At 41.9% G+C, this 23666-nt stretch overlaps 1 protein-coding gene across 3 annotated transcripts in view; it reads left to right on the forward strand.

Moving 5' to 3' along the window:
* The window catches only part of ATRNL1 (attractin like 1), a 506958-nt gene extending 484484 nt beyond the window's left edge, over positions 1 to 22474 (forward strand). For 2 of the 3 annotated variants that reach the window (XM_053668563.1, XM_053668565.1), the window contains one exon: positions 18181 to 22474. In XM_053668563.1, the coding sequence (XP_053524538.1) occupies positions 18181 to 18305 (125 nt within the window). In that variant the 3' untranslated portion in view covers positions 18306 to 22474. The remainder of the gene's footprint in view (positions 1 to 18180) is intronic. The other variant, XM_053668567.1, reaches the window with a different exon arrangement.
* Positions 22475 to 23666: the final 1192 nt, after the last annotated feature.

Below are 23666 nucleotides of genomic sequence, written 5' to 3' on the forward strand. Positions count from 1 at the left end.
AATTGTCTAGTGATTAATTATCTCAAACCAAGGGCCCCAGGTTCAGTTTTTGATAATCACTGTCATTTTCTTTGTTCAAATATTCTGATCAAAACCAGACATAAAACAGGTTTTATTTAAACAAGCAAGTATTTTGCTCATATTCATACTGGTTATCCAAAGAGCACCACTATAAATTTAATGAACTGTTTTGCAACTTGTGGGTTCTAAGGGCTTAGTCTGCTACCCCATGAATATGGGCCTGTGTTTGTGCATCTGCAAAGCGTCCTTACTGGTCAGGTTCTAGAAGTGAGTGCTGTGAGCTTCATTCTCTCCTGCTCTTAAGATTAAGCCCACTTCCAGGGGATTATTAACTGTCTGGAAGCCCATTTTATGGAATACCTATCCTAAGGAACACGAGTCAATCAAAATCAGTATTTTCTTTTGCTTTTTCTATTTTAATAGCATGTCTGCTAGGTTTTCACTCAGTTCAACAAGGAGCAGTTTCAACCTTTTTGTGGTAAACTTTATTTTTTATTGACTTTATGGACTTTTTATGTCAACTAAATAAACTATAGGGGCCAATTATATTCATATTTTTTAAAAGAGAAAATTGATAGATCCTAAACTTGACAACATATATTTCATACTGGGGTTTAAGAATTTTTGTATAATTAAAGTACCTGGTTTTTTAATGTTAATGTTTGCAGTGTTCACTGAGTTTAAAAGGAAGTGTCAGATCAGATTTAGTGCTCACTTAATTCTAAGGCTAATCATTGAAATTGACAGAGATCTAATGTGTAACTCTTTGATACTTTCTATCTTTTATGTCATATGAAAAGTCATGAAAATTAATGAAACAATGACATTGAAACTGAAATACATCCAAAATCTCCTTGGCACATCATCTGAGAACTAGGGAAAATGCTGCCTGGTGGGAAGGGGCCCCACTCGGGCAAGTCGGGGGGTCCTGCTCATTTATCCTGCCTCTCAGAGTCGCCCTGGCTGGGTTTTCCTTTAAGAGAAAATGAACTCATGTGGGGCTGTAATGAGGAACATATGTAACATTTCTCACCCACATTTTAGTTTTTATCTTGGCTTCCTTCACATCTTCTTTTCAAAATGTCAGCAGTGATTAGACTATATTATGGGATAATTAATATGAACTTTTATCAGAAAGCTCATTTTGAGTAATAGTAGAACAAAACACGCCAGTATGTGAAAAATGGGAAGTTGAACAGTTTGCTTTTGTATATTAAAAATATTTTTTTTCTCTTTTCAGTTCACCTTTCTTTTCAAAGATCAATCCCCCATAAATGTCTGAGGAAAGGTAAATAACCTGTGAAAGAAGCACCTTCTCAAGTTGGGTGGTCCCTGAATCTTTCCATAAAATGTGGTATCGCCTGATGTATGTTATAATAGTGGCCATTTTAGGGCGTTTAGGAAATATTTTCCCCTGTACTGGGATTCAGGGGACGTGGCTCTGCTTCATTAGTTATGTCCAGTTCACACTCAAATGCCATTGCCCCGTATTTTAAAGGCATCTTCAGGTGGCATCCTATGCCCTGTTTTCTTCTTCTCAACGGGCCTTTCCCCAAATTTCTTACAGTTATTAAATCATCGATTTCATCCTACAATAATTCCAGAGATGTATCTGACGTTTCCGCCTCAGTTGCCTCTGCCGTGTTTAACGACACGGCCCTGCCCAGAGCGGCAGTGTGACACCCTTCCTGCTGGGTCATGCACGCCATACCTCGGAGGCACCGTACCACGGAGGCGCCATCCCTGGGTGCTGATCTACACCTGCCGTCAAACCACCAAGCAGTTCGGCAACCTGCAATCTAGTTGTTGCTTTTATTTGAATTGATGTTCAATTTGAGATCTAAGTGGCTTAGCTCCTGCCTCAGCTGGGTCACTCTAGGCCACCAGAGTTGCTCTGTCCTACGCCAGCTGTCATTCCAGGCAGCGAGCGCATGCAGTGTTTTTTAGAGAACGTTGCTTATAATCTCCTGCAAAGTGTGCTGTAATGTGCAGCAGAGTGATCGCCACTGGACGTAGACCGCCAGTCATGAATGTTAGGGTCCCCTGTTTATTCACTGAACTTCCATTCTCCCAGACTGTTCTGGCTCTCTAGAAAAATATGGCTAGTCCTTTAGCACTGTGGCTCATTGACTCTGGATTGGGATTGTTACTTCTCCATTCTCTCCTCTCAATTAGTACTTGACCAAAGAAATAAAAACGACAGGCTGGCTATTTGCAACTCCAGAAAGCAACATGGAAATGTGATATAGCTGATTAAAAGCTGCAGTTATCCATGCAGAATTCTGTGGGATTTGCTTTTGATCCGATTATCGTGATCCCAGTTTCTCAAAGTGATTTCTAAAAAGTAGTTTTTTACCCAAAAAAGGTGAGGGCAGGGAGAGACACAACATAGATGTTCAATTATAAATCAGCCACTCAGAGTTGGTCCTTTCAAGATCCTCTTTGACATTGTTTAGGAAAAGCCATAGATATCTTTGCAAATGAAATTTATAATCTGCATTTCTCTAACTTTAATAATTAAAGTTAATCATTAAACTTAAAGTTAAGTTTAATAATTAATTAATTGATTAATTAATTAAAGGATTTGGAGTAAAAGAATATGAAACCAAATTGGAAATACTTATACTTTTTAAAAACTTTATTAGTACCATACTTCTGCTATCCTTCTCTGCTTTGTTAAATAGAATGCCTCTAAACTGTAAGTCTTTTCTTTACTAAAAAAAATTTCTCTAATTGTGGGAAGTCACTGACCACTGGACCGAATGTCAGCAGCGTCTGGGTGGTGAGCTGGCCTCCTGCCCAGACCTCAGGGTAGGACTCACTTGAACACCGTTAAGAGAACGCAGTCTGGAGTCCACACATTTCAGAAGATCCTACTCTAATCAACCTTGATCATAAAAGATTTCCTTTATTGACCTGAAAGCAAGTTTTTTCATCTTCCTGCCAGCTAAGGCACTTACTGAAAGTAGGTAGATAACATCCAGAGTGAATATGCCTAATAAAGAGGGCAGAGTCCTCCGAGTCGCCCCACGAATGACATCCTGATCCCGTCCCCAGTAGGCCTGCGGTAATGGCATGTGCTAACAGGAACAATAATTTCTGTCTCCATCCTTCTCTTAACCCTTTGCTCTGCCACCCTATGAGGAACCTGAGGTGGGTAAGATGTCCCTTTTACAATACATTTGGAAATCACTTAGAAAACTGCAGTCAGAGAATATGGGACCAGTGGATGAGAATTCTCTGTGTGTCTGGATACACCTTAAGTGAATTCAGGGCAGCGTTCATCCCCGGGAGATAATGTCAGAGGGTCCCAGACGTCTCGCGTCTGCTCACCCACCTGTAGAGTTTGAAAGGTCCCCAGTAATGCTGAGTCTTTGGGACACTTCTCAATGTACAGTAGCTCAGAGGCCACTTTGATTGCTCCCAGAGGCAAACTGGGATAAAATGGTCCTTTTTTTTTTTTTTTCCCCCACTTAAAAGGGTTAGCATTTATGAGGCAGGCTCAGCCAGATTCTCAAAATTGCTTCTGAGAATGAAGCCTTCTTTTCTACTATTCCCTGTTAGATTAAAGGACATCACTTAAACACACTGCTTCTCAAAAGTCCCCGTGATGAATCACTGGAGAGAAGGTGTACTTCCTGGTACACTTAGCAAATGCCAGGGAGATGGTTGTTTTGAGGAATACACTGTCCTAAACAGCATTTTTCCTTCAGCCAAGGAAGCTTATCAGGAATCGGTTTGGCTACAGACGCATCTGTTTTTGTTAAAATGCCTCTGGCCATTAAGTTATCTGCTAAGGTCTAAGCAATTCATAATAACATTAATGGAAACATCATGATTCTGTGTAGCATTCTGTTCCTCCATTTTATCTAAATGGCTACAAGTGAGGATTTGCATAATTTCATCTACTTTTTCCTATGATCTGAGAGTTTTATATCAAAGGCATAAATTTGCTTTACTGTTGGAGTTTGCTAAAATAATAGCTTGACTTTGCAGAGATACTTGTGTATTTTCCATTTCTTTTCATGTTGAAATTATTTTAAAATATTGATTGCTATGAACTTGGGAGCAGAAGCTTCACCTTGGACAATACTAGAATTCATTTTTTTTTTAGTTGATAGCTTGTCTCTTAATATTTAATGTGGTACATCTGTGTTATATGACAACATAAACTTTTATCTATCTCCTATTCTCCCAAGTACTATGATATAAGTCCTGTGGAAAGCAATGATACACATTGCCACCCAACACTATTTTACCCTGATTTAAAATTGCAGTCTAGTTTCTTATAAATAAGTATCTGGGCTAAGAAAAAAATATATTTTTATGTTGGCTCTAACTTTGTACAACTCCAGAGAGAGAGATCCCCTCATGAAAGGTGAACCAATTTTTCCTTTCGGGAAGTATTTGTTCAGGAACAGAGGGGAAGCTCACGGTGGGACTCCCAAAGTTGGATGAAAGTCCCACACATCTCTCCAAAGGTATTCAGGGAGAGTTGACTTGTTAATGCTTTGATGCCCAGCAAGCGTGGCAACTGTTTCCCTTTTTCACAAACACGGCCCACACTGACGCGGGTGTTAAAGCCTGTCTGGAGATGGCGGTGACCAAGATACAGGGCAGACTCCCACTAGCGCGGCTCTCCCTCTGGGCATAAGCCCAGTCCATCTGAGACATACAGCCAGTTTCTTGACACGTGTTGTTGGCATCGCAGAAACCACACCTAACATGGTACAAGCCCTACCTGCTACACTATCCCTGTGGTTCTCACGCCGGTGGAAGTATGCCCAGTCCTTCGCAAGTCTTCAACAACAAGAGGTGCATATTTCTAGCAAGAAAGTTCTAGAACCCAGCCATCCCTGACTTCACGGTGACACTTGTGGCATCCACTCTGCTGCCACATGAGAGCATCTGTGGGACAGGAGGCCAGCAGTGAGATCGGGATCCTTGCTGCCAGCCTGCCAGAGTCACAGATTTGTAGGGCCTGAAGTGACCTGAGCAGCCACCTACTCCAACTTCCTTCCAAGAGAAACCTCTCCAGGGACATTCTGGATTTCAGATCAGGAACAGCTGGAAGCCACAAACTCAACTGGTTACAGTTGTCATGGAATTTGGGAGCTATTTGTTGCAAACAAAAATAGGATGCACAGGTTTTAAGCAACCACTGGCGGGTCTTCTTGGAGAGTCTGGAGAACCTCAGTCCTGGCTTTCCGACCTCTCTGTGTGTTCCTGTCTTCTCGTAGAATCTCCTCCCCCCATTGTCAGTCCTCTTCCTGGCATTCTCCTTACTCTATTCTTTCTGCCAGGGTGGCCGCATCCACTCCAGTGGCAGAGACCGCTAGCTCTCCACCAGAGACCCACTCCCCCACCCCCAGTGGAGAGGTGTTTCTGGAATGTAGCACTTGCTGATGCACTGGAACAGTGTCATGAGCTTTTCTGGCCCGAGGCGGTTTAGAAGGGGGTGTACCCTTCCTGCCCTCTCACCTCCCACCTGGCACCTACATGTCAGTGCTCAAAGCAGCCATAGAAAAGCCCAGGATGAAGAGAACACAATCGAAGCACCCTATTTCTGGGTTCCTAAGTAACCGCACGGACCAGATGCTACCACGGGCCCTTCCCCACGTACACATTCTGGTACCAATCAGGATCACCCACCTTGGGTGTTATGCAGTGAGAAATAAACTTCCGTGTGGTTAAGCCACTGAGATTTTAGGCTTTACCTGTTGCTGGTGTTACCCGCCTGCACAAGTAAAGTCTTCAGATTCCATCCATTCAGATAACCCCTGACTCTACACCTCTGGGCTGGACTTTGTCCCTGAGCTTCACCCCTGCATATCCAACTCGACTGCATCTCTACTAAGATGCCCCACAGGTCACCAAACTCAGCACATTCAGAACCGAACAAATGCTCCATCGCCTTCCCACACCCCCTGGCCCTTCCTGTTCCTTCTTCACCCACTCAGCTGCCCCAGCCAGAAAGCTGGGGGTTGTTTCAGATGCTCCCTGTTTACATCTCCCTATTAATCTCTCCTCAGTATCTGGCCTCTTCACCCCTCTTCTCTGTCCTGATTGCTGCACTGCTGTCCAGGCTTAATAACAGTAGTCTCGCCCTCACTGAAATCTGTTCTCCGTGCTACTGCTAGAGTTGTCTCTTTGAAATAAAAGTCTGGTTCTGCCTGCTCACTCCCGAACATCATTCCATGGCTCTTCCTGGACTGCGGGTGAAAGATCAGCTTCCTAGGTGGCACCAAAGGCTGTCGTAGGGACCCCCTCTGCCCGCCTGCCTCCCTCCTCTCTCACCATTCTCCATTTGCTCCTGTGTTTCACCCATAGAAATGCCCTGAAGTTTCCCAAACACCCTTTCTCTTTCACGAGGTTGAATTTGTAGTTTCCTGTCCCCCAAACGTACCACTTCCCTTATGCGGTGTTCTTCATCTGACTAGTTCCTTCTCATCTCTCAAAGGTCAGCTCAGAGGTCACACCCATCAGGGACCTCTGATCTCCACACCCACCTCGGAGATCTCAGTTCTGTCTTTCCCTCTCGTCTTGCGCCATCTTCATAGAATTTGTCTCTGTGCAGTTGTTAGCACACCGAGGAGCCCTTGAGTTCTTGCCCTAGCTCGATGCTGTTTGGTAATGACTCTTGGAGAACAACCAACTTGAACCACCCTGCCTGCCGTATGCCCTCAGTACCTATTTATGGACATGACCTGTGTTAGCCTCCTTCTTGCTGCATAAGTGGGTAAAATATGCCTCACAATGTTCAGGGCAGTGCTTGGCATGTAGTCAGCATTCAATCAATGTTAACACGACAGATTTTTTTCATATTATTACCATTGTTTTTATTACCATCAGTATTAACTAATACCTTTTACTGTAACTGATTCACACCCCTACCAATGTTTTTCTCTTTTTCTTTTGGTCTGAAATAGTGTGCTAGTTATTTGGACCCAAGCAGAAGTTTCCTTCTAATGTCTGTAAAGTGAGTGAAGTGTGAGTCAAGGGACCTAGAGCAGTGGCCCCCACCTTTTGTGGCACCGGGGACCAGTTTCACGGAAGACAGTTTTTCCACGGATAGGGTGGTGGTTGTGGAGGAGTGAGAAGGGGGCAGGAGGCGAAGCTCAGGTGGGGATGCGAGTGAAGGTCCACTCACTTGCCACTCACCTCCTGCTGTGCAACCCTGGTCCTAACAGGGCACAGACCGGTACCGGTCTGCAGCCCAGGGGCCGGGAACGCCTGATCTAGAGTCCTGGGTTCAGGTCCCACCACTAATGCAGCTCTGTGAGCTTGAACCAGTCATTTAATCACTCCCTGCCTCTTCTGGGCCATCTGCAGAGCAAGCTTAAAAATAGCTTCCTGACCCACTTCCAACAGAACAGTCTTAAGGAACAACCCAGATAATGAATGTAACGGCATTTTTAACTCTAAAAAATTTATAAAACTTAATGGTCATATTTCCAATAATATAAGCAATATTAATATCAACAATGCCTTGTTTAATGTTGTCCTTCTGTTTTCCTATTACCAATTTCAAATACTTTCACATTTCTTTAATGAGTGGAAAATACTTATAAGTCAGCTATATCTTCATGAGCAAGTTCTCAATTTTATTATGCCACACACCAAATAATTCTGGCTCGAGGACTTAATACCACAGCTTCACTGACAGTGCGGCTCTAAATCGCTGTTGTCTGTGACTCCATGTTTCTCCTAAATTCTGTCCTTGATTTGGTGTTTGTCCACAGGGTGGGCATGCTAACTTTTGAATGAATTTAGGAACACTACTGAAGGAGAGAGGAAAAACTGTGAGTGCCCACTGTTCTCCTACTGCTTCCTATTTGATTTCAAATTTCTCACTCAATGATGATTGATAATGATCATCATCATAATGGACAGTTTTTAAATTTTCATTTTCAATTACAGTTGACATTCAGTATTATTTTACTAGTTTCAGATATATAATGTAGTGATTAGACAATTATAGTCTAGTTAAAGATAATCCACGTGGGGCCAGGTGGATACTGACAATCCCAGTACCCACCTGGCACCATACAGAATTATTACAATACTATTGACTGTATTCCTTACGCTGTACTTGACATCCCCATGAGTGTTTTATAACTACCAACTTGCACTTCCTAATTCCTTTGCCTTTTTCACACGTCCCCACACACCCTTCCCATTTGGTGACCCTCAGTTTGTTCTCTGTATCTGTGAACTGTTTTTTGTTTTGTTTCTTTATTTTGTTCTTTAGATTCCACATATAATTGAAATCATATGACATTTATCTTTCTCTGACTGACTTATTTCACTCGCCATAATACCCTGTACGTCCACCCATGTTGTTGCAAATGGTAGGATTTGCATCTTTATCATGGCCAAGCACTATTGCATTGTGTACATGCCTCACCATTGCTTTATCCACTGTGTATTGATGGACACTAGAGTTGCTTCCTTGTCTCGGCTGTTGTAAATAGTACTACAGTGACATAGGGGTGCCTGTGTCACTACAGTGACATAGGGGTGCCTGTGTCTTCTCCAGTTAGTGTTTGGGATTTCTTCAGCCATGTCCCCACAAGTGGAATGGCTGCGTCCTAGGGCAGCACTATTTTTAACTTTTTGAGGGACCTCCTTACTGATTTTCCACAGTGGCCGAACCATTTGCCATCCCACCAGTGGTGCACCGAGGTCTCCTTTTTTCCACATCCTCGCCAACACTCGTTTATTGATGTATTGATGACAGTCATTTTGACAGGCATGGGATGATATCTCATTGTGGTTTTAATTGGCCTTTCTCTGATGATTAGTGATGCTGAGCATCTTTTCACATGTCTATTGGCCATCTGTGCGTCCTTTCTGGAGAAGTGTCTGTTTAGGTCCTCTGCGTATCTTTAATTGGATTATTTGAGGATTTTTATTTTTATTTTTGGGGGGTTGAGTTGTATGAGTTCTTTTTAAATTTGGGATGTCACCTCCTTATTGGTTGTATCACTGGTGAATACCTTCTCCCATTCAGTAGGTTGTCTCTTTATTTCACTGGTTTGCTGTGCAAAAACTTTGCAGTTTGGCATAGTCCCATTTGTTTATTTTTTCCCTTACCTGAGGAGATATGTCAGAAAAAAATGTTGCTAAGAGGAATGTCAGAGAATTTACTGCCTATGTTTTCTTCTAGGAATTTTATGGTTTCCAGTTTTACATTCAAGTCTTTAATCCATTTTCAGTTTATCTGTGTATGTGTTGGGAACCACTCTGCCTGGTTTCAGGAATTGTAACTGCCACCATGGCTAAGACTGACTGAGTGACCTCTGGAATGTGAGCCACTTAGGAGACAAAGCTTGTCTCTGGCAGCAAGCGCTGCTTCTGCTTCTGCTTCTTCCCCTGGCCCCGGTGCATGATCGGATAGTCCATGACAAGTACAACCCCTCAGAGGAGGGACAACCTAAGCCAGACACAATCACTTGGGAGGCCATTGTCAAAGGACTTGGGGCTGCGACAAAGAGGGAGCAATGGACCCTCTCCCCCTGGCTATTCTGACATAGCCCGAGTCCCCATTTCTGCCTGGGAGAAGCACTTTCTGGCTCTAATCCACTTAAGCCTAAAAGCCTATGATGGGGAAGGCGGTGCAGTCCTGTACTGAAAAGTGCAGGTTTGTTCGGGTGATCAGGCCTAAGAAAGAATATGTAAAATTCTGTAAAACCTGCTTTGTTTAGAATGCTCTTATTTTAATGATAAGGGTCCAAGCAAGAAGATTGTTCCTCAAAGTTTTATGGCTCTTTTGCTATCTGACCCTGACTGAGAATAAGCCCTCATAGTTCTTTGAATGCTATCTGTTGTTTGATCCTTACCTGTATTCTTATGCAAAAGAAACCAATAAAAGCCCATTGAGGAAGGGGCTCTTGGCCCTTCTCCTTTGAGGAATCAGCCACCTTTCCTCCCCAAGCAGATCATGTCTTGGTAGTTTCACTTTCATCTGTGGTGGACACAGGGGACTTTGCAGACAGAGTTGCCCCTACATGTATATAGCATAAGAAGGTTGTCTAGTTTTATATATTTGCATGTATTTGTCTAATTTTCCCAACACATTCACTGAATAGGCCATCTTTTCCTCATTGAATATTCTTGCTTCCTTGCTTCCTTTGTCATAGATTAATTGACCATGTAGGTGTCGATTTATTTCTGGGTTTTCTGTTCTGTTCCATTGATCTGTGTGTCTGCCAGTACCAACATGTTTTGATTATTACAGCCGGTAGTATAGTTTGATATCAAGTAGCATGATCCCTGCAACTTTGTTCTTCTTTCTCATGATTGCTGTGGCTATCCAGGGTATGTTGTGGTTTCAAATACATTTTAGGATTATTTTCTCTAGTTCTGGGGAAAAATGCCATTGGTATTTTGATAGGGATTGCGTTGAATCTATAGATTGCTTTGGGTTGTGTGGACATTTTAATGATGTTAATTCTTGTCCATGAACACAGTATATGCTTCCATTTATTTGTATCTTCAATTTCTTTCTTTAATATCTTATAAATTTCTAAATACAGGTGTTTTTTACCTTCTTGGTTAAATTTATTCCAAGAGGTGTTTTTTTTGGGGGGGGGGTGGTTGATGCAATTTTGAATGGGATTGTTTTCTTAATTTCTCTTTCTGATAGTTCCTTATTGGTGCATAAAAATGCAACTGGTTTCTGAATATTAATTTTGTATCCTGCTACTTTATCGAACTCCTTTATCAGTTCTAGTAGTTTCTGGTGGTCTCTTTAGGATGCTCTCTCTATAGTATCATGTCAGATGATGGGCATTTATGAGCTCTTATGTGCCAGGCACTTTTCTAAGCCCATGATAACTTGGTCAAAAGAGCACACAACCTTGGTCTGCTGGGAAGAACAGAGTCTTTTATGTCTTGTCTGTCTTAGTCACTGCTGAATCCTTAGGGGCCAGAGCAGTGCCTAGGGTATATATAGTGGGCACTCAAGAAATAATGGCTGAAGTGATTCGCTCTCCAAAGAATTTTTTGATCCTTAGGACTCCGGAGTTTTCTGGAAATTTGTGATTTAATTTTGATTTAGTATTATTAGTAGTAGTAGCTGATTGTTTTATAATGGAAATGATTAACTTTGTATAATACATTATAAATACAGCTTATAAAATATTGTCATATATAATCTCATTTAATTTGAAGCAACCAATGACATTTTACTACCAGAAATGCTAAAGTACAATGTCCATACCTAATGGAAAATAAATTATGTCTCTTACTACAAAACTTCCATATTTGAGTTTTTTCAATGAGCAGTAAGTACTCCAGTTAAATTAAATTAAGGATGATTAGGACTTAAAATAAGGTATTATCATATTTCAGATTTTTTTTAATTGAAGAAAGAAAATACTAGAAAATGGTTTCCCACTTGGCTTAGAAAGAGGGAATATCATTTGGGAATTTACTTAACCACTTTGAAAGGTAGCTTCAATGTTCATGCTTGTCATCTTTGTGCCCCTAAAAAATTTTTTAAAAAAATTCAAAATAAAAATTTCTAGTACATGATTAAAATTAGAATTAAAATCTAAAAGATACTTTCTTTGTTAAGGCCATGAAGATGTGCACCAATGACTGGAGACAAGCAATGGTCATTATTTTCTGAGCCCACCCTCCCCAGTGAGGTCACAGTTTCCATAGAGTCTAGGGAGGACCTAGCAGTGCTCTGGGAAGCGGCATCTGTGGTACTCGAGGAGGGTTACGTTTTATAGAACTTGTACAGCGCCTCTCTAAATGAAATCCTAAAACATTACGATGTGTTAAAGGCCAAACGAAAATCTGCCACCAGAATACCATTACCATTTGTATTCAAACATTGACATCTGTACTTATCACTGGTCTTTGGTAGGTGAAGAGAAATACTTCTTTAAGCTCTCAGATGACCGTGACTAGCCCATTTGTTGTTTCGCTGTTTTTGGCACTTGAAGTATTTCAATTTTTGTTCAACAGTGTAAACTTTGGAGCTCTGCCTAATAATGACTTCAGTTGTGCTGGCCTCCCAAAGGATAAATCAAAATAGAAATGCATATTTTCTAATTATGCACCCATCCCCAGTTGTATATTAGCAAGGGTGGCCACACTGAATGTCCAATTAACTCTGCACAATAGTGGAGTCTACGTAACATCTAAGTTTCCCAAAGTCACTTTCTTAATCGCGTGAAGGATGGCCAAGGCTCTGATTGGTATGTAGCTGTGTACAATCAGAGGGAAAACATTCAGACATCCCCGCATGGTATTTCCATTTAAATCTGATTACAGTGAAATAAAACTGTAGCCATTAAGGTTTAGAAGAACTACAAATACAAGCCGTAAAAGAAGACAGATAGTAAATGAGGTAGTAAAACATTTCAGCAGGGTAAACAGTCTACAGCCCTCATTCAAGTCTTCCTGAAGCGGAATGTGCAATTCACGACAGACCTTGAACCGGTCCCTGAGCTCCACTTAAACCTGCAATTAACCTTTCACGCCTAATGAAGCTGTTTTCCTGGAAAATTAAAATATATAGTGGTGCCTGCTTCTACACAGACTGGAGAGGAGAGCATTCCAAAGCGAATGCCTTTTCCGAGGCTTTGTTCAAATGTGAAACAGAAGTGGGGTGTTTGTATAGAACGTGAGAATGCTCTATCTGAGGCAATTTCATTTGATGTGCAGTATTTTATTACTGTACTTATTAATTGTTTTGCATAATTGTAAAAAAACCACACACATCAGTAATTTTATGAGTAGAGGGTTACTGCTGGAGTCTTCTAAGACCACTCTGCTTCCATTAGAAAAACCTAGAGTTTTTATAAAGATAACTAAATTACTGATTTGGGGGGGTGATTTTTGTCACAAATTTAAAGGTTTAAAAAGGTGTACCTGCCATTTTAATATTTAGCTATTAGATGTTTATATTGCATTTTCTTTAGGGCATGCCTACACATGGTTACCGAGAAACAAAGTTCTTCAATTTTAGGAAGAAAATACAGTTCCCCCCCCCCCCAAGCTTCTGGGTAAAGATGCAATTTTGCTGCATCTTCTACTTATTTACAAAATACCTGTGGTAGCTCGTGGCATCCGAAGCGGTGACTATGAAGTTGCACTCACGTTCGGAAGATCTGCATGGTCCCAGAGGAGTCCGCTTCCTTCCAAGCTGGCCCTGCCCTGGGTGATCCAGAGCAGCCACGAGATGTCCCTCATCACAAGCACCGGGTTGAAACGCCAGGGGTTGCAGAAAATGGAACAGGACATAGAAGATGGTACTTGCTTTCTTATGAGGTTTATAATTCACATTTAAATAATCTAACTGCCATAGTGTCTGGTATTTAAGGACTCCAGGTGCAAAAAAGGTAAAGCTTACAATAAATATTTAAACCCCGGCATTTTTATTGAATCCCCCGGCATATTTTGATATCCATTCTGCTGGCCCGCAGTGTCTGTGAATCATCTTGACGTGGTAAATGAAATTCCTTTAGACCACCAGTCTCAAATAATGAATTGTTCCCCCAGTTAATTGTATTGCTTTGATAACAAGGAACTGTGCTAGGCCCAGAGAACGCAATAAGTGGATTTCATCAGATGATTTGTGTGACGTTTTGAAAAATGATCTTCTAGACTGACCTGATTTTCATGGGACGCTGCGCAGCATCCTCCTGGGAGCAAGGGCTTCCTCCTTTGGTTTGGGGAGCGTGGGGTCGTCGCCGGGTAACCCAACACTGGGAAATGGTTCCGGGGCAATCTACACCAGGAGGAAGCGTTTGCCTCAGAGGGTGAAGCAGAGAACTTACTTCTAAATTGCTCTTATTTTATTGATGCATATTTTTTTTTAATCCAGGAAAGATCTCAAGCTCTGTCTATCTCTTCATCATAGGTGTAAAAATAAACCAAACAACAAGCAAAGGCTATCTGTTCAGAACTTGCTGTCTATGGCCGGGAGTCAGGCGCTAAGGCTGGTCTTGGCAGAGACCTAAAGATAGGCAGGTGTGTGGGGACTCCAGAATGGAACACAGAGAAGCCTTCCAGGACACGCTGACTGGGGGCTGTGGCCTTGGGGAGTAAGCTGGCGACCTCGATGCAGGGCGTCCTGTGTGGCTGTTGGGGGGGCATATTTTCTTTTCTCTGTTTGGTACTGAGTTGGAAGCAGGGACAGAACTTACAGAAGCTGTCAGTGATTGATCAGGTCCTGGTATTGGGGGCCCATCAATACAGAGCTAATCATTTGACTTCTAGAACTATTAGGGGAGACAGCAGTCAAGCTTCCTGCAAGGATGACATGGCAGGGGGACTTCTGTGCTGCTTGCTGCCATGGGGGTCGGTTCCCCAGGCAGCTTGCCACTGCTTGTGGGCCAGGGTTCTGGTCTTCTGCATGGTCTGGCCATTGCCCATTTGTATCTTTGGCCTCCTACAAGCACATAGATATCACATTGCAGGGAAAGCAGAGGTAATATTGTCTTTTTGAAAGAGCTACTGACTTGACTTTTCTTTTTATCAATTAAGAAAATTAGATTCCCTACGATAAAGCATGCTGATGGGAAATGATAGAAATGACTTTAATTTTCCTTTCTCCCTTCTGTAATGAGTCTTCCATACACTAGACAATTCAGGAGGACAGGGGCCTCCTCCTCACTCTCCCCTACTCTTTTGTGTCCAGGCCCCCTTGTAGGTTGGACGAGGCCCTAGCAGTTTGGGGGTTGCTATTGTTAAAGTTCTCCCTACATTCAAACAGGAAGCCAGGCAGGCACAGTAATCCAGTCTTGCTCCCAATAATCTGACACTTAAGTGTGCACACAGGTAGCTACAACAAGTAGTGTGTTACTTATTAACAACCTGACAGGATTTGTACAGGGTTTATTCATGGCAGGCCACACGCTGCGTGGCGCAATAAAGCACACAAGCTTAAATCTCAGTGAGAGCCTCACCTGGCCCATCAAGAAGATGAAACCTGCGCCAGGGGCCTTTCGGTGTCCTCTGTGAGTACACCTGGTGGCCACTCAGATGTCACCCGGGAAGGAATGCAGGGTTTCCTACCTTCGTATTGCCATTTACACGGAATCTGAAAGTGCAGTTCATTTTCCATTTTCATAGGGAAGGACCAAAAGCTGTCAAATGAAAATAAGCATGATTTGCAATTTCATTTGTAAATTAAGAACTGAAATGTGGTTCAGGATTTATTATTTTCAACTGGATGTGTTTCCAAGTTTACGGACCATTACTAAGCCCCGGATGTGCTGTGAGAGACAAGGCTTTAATTAGGCTTTGCACTTCGCATGCCCCAGAGTACAGACACAGTGACGGTTTCCCATTAGCATACTATTTCCTGGCAACTGTTTGCTGGCGCTGTACCTTCTGCACGGGAATGCCCTTCGGAGCAACATGTAAATGGGAAAGTATTTGTTTTCTCAGAACTCCTTCGGACTTGGTCACACAATAGTTTAATGGATAACATGAGTTCATATTTGGATGCTGCGATCATTGAAATTAGTGTAAGTGGTCTCTGTCCACGTGAAAGTAAACACATACGTATCATTTGTCATATTTGGCCATCGCCGGACTGCGTGGTGCCAGGAATGAAATAGCAGGAGGCTGCGAATGGCGACAGTGGTTTGCCAGGAGATGAAGGCCTGTCGGAACTGCACTTTTCGGTTTGCACAACTGGGGTCTGTGGGTCTCTTTTCAGTAATGCGCTTCAGCTCCCTCCCTTAAAGAAGCAGCACAATAAGTATTTCCTATGGCAGAATAAGTGACCAAAACATCTGTGCTGGACATGTAAGAAGTTCGTATGTGCTATTCAAAAGTCAAGAAAGCAATTTTTATTTAAACTTTGACCCCTTGATCTTATGTTGCCTCTGAGAAATGCAGGATGATATTTAATATCCTGAAAGAGGACATTCCTTAACAGCAACCCTCCAAGGGTGAATATGGAAGATTAAGGAATTAGCTGTCGATAGCTATCACTTTTTAAGCCCCTCCCTCTAACACCATAGGTTTCTCCTCCACAAATAGCTGCACTTCTATTTACAGATCTACTTCAGGCTTCTTTTTTCCTTTAAAACATACATGTACTCAATCATATACATCTCCATGTATCTCACATGACCTTGCTGTTGCTCCTGTAAACCAGTTAAGAGCAGACTGACCCACAGGAATAAACCATACTGTCTCATGACACATTCCATAGGGTAAAATCCACGTGTGAGGCTTTTTAGCATCAGCACCCCGCGGAGCTGTCCGTGAGGCCTCAGGGGTGGGGTCAGCTCCGTCCAGAGTCAAGTCCCTGGGACCTTGCGGAAGGCACTCTGGCCTCTTGGTTTACCGTGTGATTTGGTACACCCTGTTTCACTCCAGAATGATAGGGGGCTCGATAGAAACTGCAATGATGTGTGGGTAGCCATGATAAACCGGGGTATCTGTGTGGAGCCATTGCTTTGACAAATTTGGGAAATTCTTTATTATGCCTGAACATTTTACCAGATGTCCCTGTCCATCAGTGGACAACAGTGGGTAACTAAACTGTTTTGGGGGATTGCCCAGGAGAGCTAGAGATCACTTTCGGGTTGATATTCTGCTGATAATACTCAAGGCCCTGTTCTTATATGTAAGATATTTATCAGCTGAATTTCTACATGTTACCTTTCTTCCACATGCTCCTGTGCAGAGCACAGTTTTATTCCCGGGCTACTTTTGCTCTTCCTCATAAAAACAGTTTAAGTGAATGAGAAGATAAGCCACAGACTGGGAGACAATATCTGCGAAACACATATCTGGTAAAGGACTGGTGTCACAAATGTAAAAGAAATTTCTTAAAGCAGCAATAAGAAAACAAATAGCTCAGTGAAAAAAGAGCCAAAGATCTGAATAGATAACTCACCAAAGAAGATATACATATATCCAAAAAGCATATGAAAAGGTGTTTTAGGGAAATTAAAAATTAAAACAACAATGAATTACAGCTTCATACCTATCGGAATGGCTAAAATCCAGAACGCCGACAATACCAAGTGCTGTTGAGGGTGTGGACAACAGCAGCGAGCGCTCATTTCATTGCTGGTGGTAACGCTAAATGGCACAGCAATGTTGGAAGGCAGTTTGGCAGTTTCTTTCAAAGCTGAAACCTTACAGTGTGACTCAAAGTTTGTGCCCCTAGTTGTGAACTGAAAACTTAGGTTCACACAAAACCTTGGAAAAGGATGTTTATGGCAGCTTCATTCATAATTGCTAAAAACTGGAAGCAATCTGGATGCCCTTAAGTGGATAAACAGATTGTGATTTATCTATACAATGGAATATTATTCAGTGATAAAAAGAAATGAGCCATTATACCAAAAAAAAAAAAAAAAGGATATGATGGAACTTGAAGGCATATTGGTAAGTGAAATAAGACGATCTGAAAAGACTTACATTTTACTATTCAAATTATATGACATCCTGGGAAAGTCAAAATTATAGAGACATTTTAGAAAAATTTATCAGTGATTCCCAGAGGCCCAGGAGAAGGGGAGAAATACATTGATAAAGTACAGGGGATTGTTAGGGCAAGAAGCTATTCTGCATGATACTTGGTGAATGGTGAATGCATGACATTATACATTTGTCAAAACGCATAGAGCCATTCAATACCAAGTGTGGGTCCTAACACAAACTGTGGACTTTAGTGTATAATCATGTTTCAGTATTGGTTCAATTTCTGTGAAAACCTAAAACTTCCCTATTTTTTAAAATTTTAATGCAGTGACCTTTGTTACACACACACACACACACACACACACACACACACACACACACAAATAGTAACCCTGAAAATCCCTCGTACATTCATAGCAAACCTGTGTTCAGACACAGAAACTTAAGTTGGGGGTCCTATCCACAACTCTGCGGTATCGTGTCCTCTCTGAATTGGACTGTGTGACGTCAGAGCCAATGAACTTTGTTAGATCCTTGTTCTTCTCTCATGAGCGAAGTTCATATGTTCAAGTTAAGTAACATCATAAGTAAAGACTAAACTACCTTGTACCTTCCATTAAGCAGCTAAACGTTTGATGGCTGAATGTAGAACAGCGTGATGACGGTGCTAAGCCACCACGGTTGGCCCATGTTGGTGTATCCTAGCAGTACCTAACCACACATTTCAAGGCCTCTTTCTTTTTCTTCCAGGCCTCGCCATTGCCAGCGCCCTCATAGATATTTCACAGCAGAAGCCTTCAGACAGTAAAGACAAGACTTCCGGAGTCCGAAACCGTAAACCCCACCTCTCGACGCGTCAGGGAACTTGTGTCTGAGGAACGGGAGCTGCTCCTGGATCACTTGTACCGTCTCACTTTGTCAGTGGCTTCCGTTCAGGCTGGTCCACGGCCTCAAGTTTTATGGAGGCGAAACTATGTATGGTCCCAGGACCCAAGTACAGTCCCCTGCAGATGGGCAATGACCCAAGTGGCCAAAGAATGTTCACGGGTTTTATAGGAGTAACAGTACTGAAGGTCAAGGGTGATAAAGTCAGTTTTTAAAAGTCTCTTAAGCAAACCCTAGATAACATTAAATTGCTCTGGAAAAAGATGTATATTGTTTCTTATGCAGATGAAAAGTATGTAATTCGTGTAAACCAAACTGTTTATAGCCCAAGACATTAAAGAAAGACATTTTATAATGCCTGAATGATGAGAATTGTATAGTTTTTGCCTCATGAGCAAACTTAAATCACTTATATATGAACAGGAAATGAACAAATGGCAATGGCTTTAAATACTGTTTTTTCTCACTGTAAATGTAAATGCAAGATTTTGATTTAGTAGGATGTAGGCAATGTGTTTCAATTTCTCACATGACAGTATCAAGTTCAAACTCATTTTGAGAATGTGGCTATTTCCACCCAACTGGAATGCAGAACCAAATGAATGCACTTAGACAGATGGTAGGTGTGACTTCACAGGAGGTTTATTGGAATTCTGAGGAAAGAGAACCTTCCTGTGGTCCATGCTGACCGCCTAACTCATTATCAGAGCTGATAGAGCCGGGAGGAGCTGGTCCAATGATCGATTTTCCCACTCCTTCCAAACACAGCCTCCGTGCCCCAGAGCTGCAGAGAGCTGCGGTAGCCCTTCTGCTCTGACGTGGCAATTTGTAATTGCCTAGGAGCCATTGAATCAGGACTCAATGATCCCTCTGCATTTTTATAAGAAGAGATCATCTTTTTTTGGTCTTTGTCTCCTAGCTGCTAGAGTTTATCTATTCTTTACAAATGTGATGGAAAGTATTGTAGAGGCGACAACTCCCAAGTTAGAATATGACCCAGGTTCTTTCCTGCCAACCATTTCACTGAGACTACAAGCAGACAGGAGTATTTGCCGGCAAGCATCTACAGAATTCTCATTTCTAACATGAACATGTTAGTGTTAGGAGAGAAAGTCTCCAGTGTAAAAAAGAAGTTCATTATTGCCCCCATGCAGCCTATTATTAGTGACTCAAAACCAAATTATGGCAGAAAGGAAAAGCGATGCAAAATGGCCTTCACATTGGCACATAGGACCACGTGTGTTCTGAGTTTGACCAAGTGCACGAGAACTCAGTAGCATGACGGATCTTCCTGGGATGTGTAGGTTCCTAACTTCAGGGTGACTACGAGACATTTGCAGAGAACACTGAGAGGTGTCCAAAGCTGCTTTACATGATACAGTTTTGTTCAGTATGAAAGTCACTGAAGTATAACTGCTGTTTAGAGATACATATGCGCTTTTCACGTTCTTTGGGTTTCTGGAAGGTAACGAACAGCACGTCGCTGTTTACAGCTAACGCGTAGTTACTTGCATGCTATGGTTGTGATATGAAATGTTGATTTTATAATGCCATTTATACATAGCCAGCTTTCATTTGATGAGGATTGAATGTAATGTATATCAGGAATGATCATACAACATGTAGTTGCATCGTATATGAGATTGCTAGGTTGCTTCTAACCATGACTATGTCATTGTTTTCATAATTAGGCATTTATGAATTATAGTATATATTCCTTATGTTCGCATGATAATTTTGCTATTTTCCATGCGTTAAAAATAAGACTAATTCTTAGAGTAATCTTACCTATAGCCTGTGGGGTTTTTGCGGGGGCCGGGAGTGGAGCTGGATTTTACCTCCCTATGATATTTTCTCCCTCAAAAAAAAAGTGAGCAAAGTTTGTAAATGTCTCCTAAACACAATCAAGCAATTTTATTAGTTTCCTTTTTGGACCCTTAAAATGTCAGTTTTTCTCCTGGAAAAATAAACCGACAAAACTGGTGATTACAAAAATATAATCATTTAAAAATAAAATGATTACCCAATTTGTGTAATTCTCTAACAATTGTCCTGAGAGAGAGCTTATTAGCAAAAAACACACGGAGTAGTATGTAAGTCAATTTCAGCTATATTTTTTAGAGAGTCTAAGCAAACGGTGTTACTGTAAAGAATTGTTCACCTTCAACCACCTCGAATCCCATCAGCTTCTTAAAATTTGAAAATGTGGATTTTGGAGAATTAGGGGACATAATACAGTGTTAAAGTTGTAACATACTTTCCTGCTCCAAATATTGCAACCTTGTGACTACTTATGCATTATCTTCTCGAGTTATCCAAGCTTTTTTACTGGAGATGAAATAATCATTCACCCTCAGGTGAAGAGGATTGAAAAGACCTTAGGGATAATGACTTTTGAATGTGTCGTGTCATTGAATATTTTTGTCTCCACGTCACAACAATTTTAATTTTGAATGCTCCCTTTTATTTTCAACGAAACCACAAGTGTGCAGAACTCTTTGAGAATTTAGCAAATACATGACTGATTCTCTTGAAAACTTATCTTCATGGAATTCTGTATATTATCAATTTAGAATGACTTTGGAAAATTCTTTAGATTTTTAGGATTTATGATTCTTCCACATATGAAAATGCTGGGTTAAATGGAATGGAGTTTCTAAAATTAGCCTGGGGACAGACACTATTTAGACCCAACTAGAGAATTCTTCTTGAAAGATTGAACATGCTTACAGGTTGATTTAATACATATTAAGAGGATTAGGATTTTTGCAGTTTATTTTTATCAAAATTTATTCTAGGGATACACATGGAAAATGTATGCCATATACCACTGTGTTATGCTCACTAGGACAACTTGAAATAGGACGTGTATCACTGTGTAATTGATACTTACTGTACTTTCCAGCCAGTCATTTCTGGGGGGCAGGGGTGCAGAAGGGGGTACCAGTAAGACAGAGTGACTGTGGCTGTTATTGTACTGCAGGGACATTCAGAGTGCAGACTGGTGCATGGGCCTGAGAACAGACGCAGGAACCAACTTTGAGCTGCGTGGTATGGGGCAAGTTTTAACCTTTGGAGCCTCGGACTTTTCATCTGTGAGGGGAGGTGGTGGTGCCCAGCGGGCAGAACTGTTGTGAGTCTAGAAGAAAATAAACATAAAGCTTCCACTGCAATGCAGCGTAGCTGCTACTGACCATCGTGGGGCCACCAGACAACTCTTCTTTTACCCATTGATGTATGAATTCGACTGTTAAGTTTTCATCCCTCTTTTCACCACAGGGAAAAGCCAGGCAGGTTTTTTGCAAATGAAGATTTCATGAAAATCTTGAGTAAGTTCCTCTGTGTCTAGGCTATAAAGGTTTCTCAAAAACTACTTTGATATTTGGGTTAGTGGAGGGTTTGACTCTTTCAAAATATGTACCATTTTAGTAGAGTAATTTTGAAATGATTGCTCTATGACATTTAGACAGGAACATCAGTTGCCACTTCTGCTTTCAAATTCAGCAAAAACAAATCAGTCCTTACATGTGGTTGTCATACATGAAGCATCTTTTTGTTCACTGGAAATAAAACTATGATTTGAAAAGTGAGTCATATAAAAGGTTTTTAAAATTTGACTGATCAAATGAATCAATTTCACCCACGCAGGCTTTTTAAGAAGATTAACTTCCAAAGCCCATCTGACATTTTATCCAAGTGTGGAACTTGGTCATAAAACTGGCCTGGGTTGGTACAGATTCCCTCCTTTTCTCTGGAGCTGGAGATTCCAAAGGACTGGATTGGACCCTGGAGATTAATATGCTTAATAAGCTCATCAGTGATTCTCACGATTAGGCAAATTAGGGAAATACTGCCCTGGGCCAGAGAGCTGCTCTTCTCAACACTTAGAAGAATTTATGTTCAGTAATGAATTCAAACTCTAATTTGAAATGCTTTAAATATTTTTCCAAGGAATATAAGCCATCTGGTCGGTGTTACAGCAGTATCTTCATTTTTGTGTATATTTAACATTTTAGTTTCCTCAATTTTTTTAAAATTAAGAATTAGGACCATATCAGCGTCCATGTATACAGGTGTGTGTGCCAGTGTTAAAACAGATTGTGTAAAAATTCAAACTTGCTTTAAAAAGCGAACATTTTATGATACCACGTGCTATTCATCAGGGTTAAATTACCGAAATAAAAACATTGGCTCTCCCAACCCCCACTGCTAATGCAGTTTTGTTATTTTTTTTTTTTTTACCCTTCCAAGATCATGTAGGAAAAAGCATTCAGCACCCGAATAAGGACCCTCCAGCCCCAGCTTCTGAAACTGGGTTATAAAATTTGTCTTCCTGAATTGCACATTCAAAATACATTTTCTCTCTGCCCCTCTTCCCCTGATTTTCGTTGGCTGCTTCTGCATGACTTGGAACAGTGTGCTGAACACTTAGACTGCTCCTGAGGGTGGAAGAAACTCACAGAGCCCGGGTGGGTGGCCAGGCTTCCAGCTCGCCCACTCAGCCCAGCCCACGTGTTTTGTGTTTGCATAACTTGTTCTTGCTTACGATAGAAGTCCTCTTTCTGCGACTGGGGCAGCTGTGGCATAGCTGAGGCATATCCTAGAAAAGGCCGCTTGTTCTTTGGCATGCTTTGGATTGAGTCCCCACGTTGCCACCTGCATCCCAGCCTCATGTCAGCGCCGCTGCTCTGCTGGGTCTTTGTCTAAGGAGCAGCCCAGGAGAATCCAACGCCCCTCCTCTTCCCAGCCCCGTAGGATCCCTCCTGGGGTCAGATCCTCAGGCCGGCTCCCTGCCTCCTAACTGGAGGCCAAAATCAGGGTGGTCCTGTCTGTGCTCTAGAGGTTGGCATGGTGTCCTCCTCCCCCTCCATCACCCCCTCCAGCAGTCAGGCCAAGGAAGAAGCTGGGGCCAAGAGGCCCACTTAGCCCCGAGAAACACACGCAGCCCGGCTGGCATCTCCCAGAAGCTTTGAGAAAGAAAGAGAAGTTTGGGAGGGGCCCAGATGAAGAGGCGCCCGAAGGATAGAGGAGCGCTGAGCCGACTCCCAGAGCCCCTTTTGCTCACAATAAAGAGCGGCAGCTTCTCTGAACATCTGAGCCTTAACACATGTTTTAGCTTTTTGATGGTGGATCAGTAGCTATCGGGAGAGTTGAAGATTTTAGACTCAAAACTGACTTTGCGCCCTGAAGAGGTTTCTTCATAGAAATCACCTGTGAGTGGCCAGCGTGAGGAGGGGCGGGCATTTTTTTTTTCAGCTCTAACCCACAGCCCTTCTTGATGAACACACAACTCTCTCTCCAAATTCTCATGGCTTTTCCTACTTGGTTGTCATCATGGGACCCGGCAGAGG

This window comes from Artibeus jamaicensis, unplaced genomic scaffold (assembly GCF_021234435.1).
Source record: "Artibeus jamaicensis isolate MK-2021 breed Jamaican fruit bat unplaced genomic scaffold, CSHL_Jam_final contig_490, whole genome shotgun sequence".
Lineage (NCBI taxonomy): Eukaryota > Metazoa > Chordata > Mammalia > Chiroptera > Phyllostomidae > Artibeus > Artibeus jamaicensis.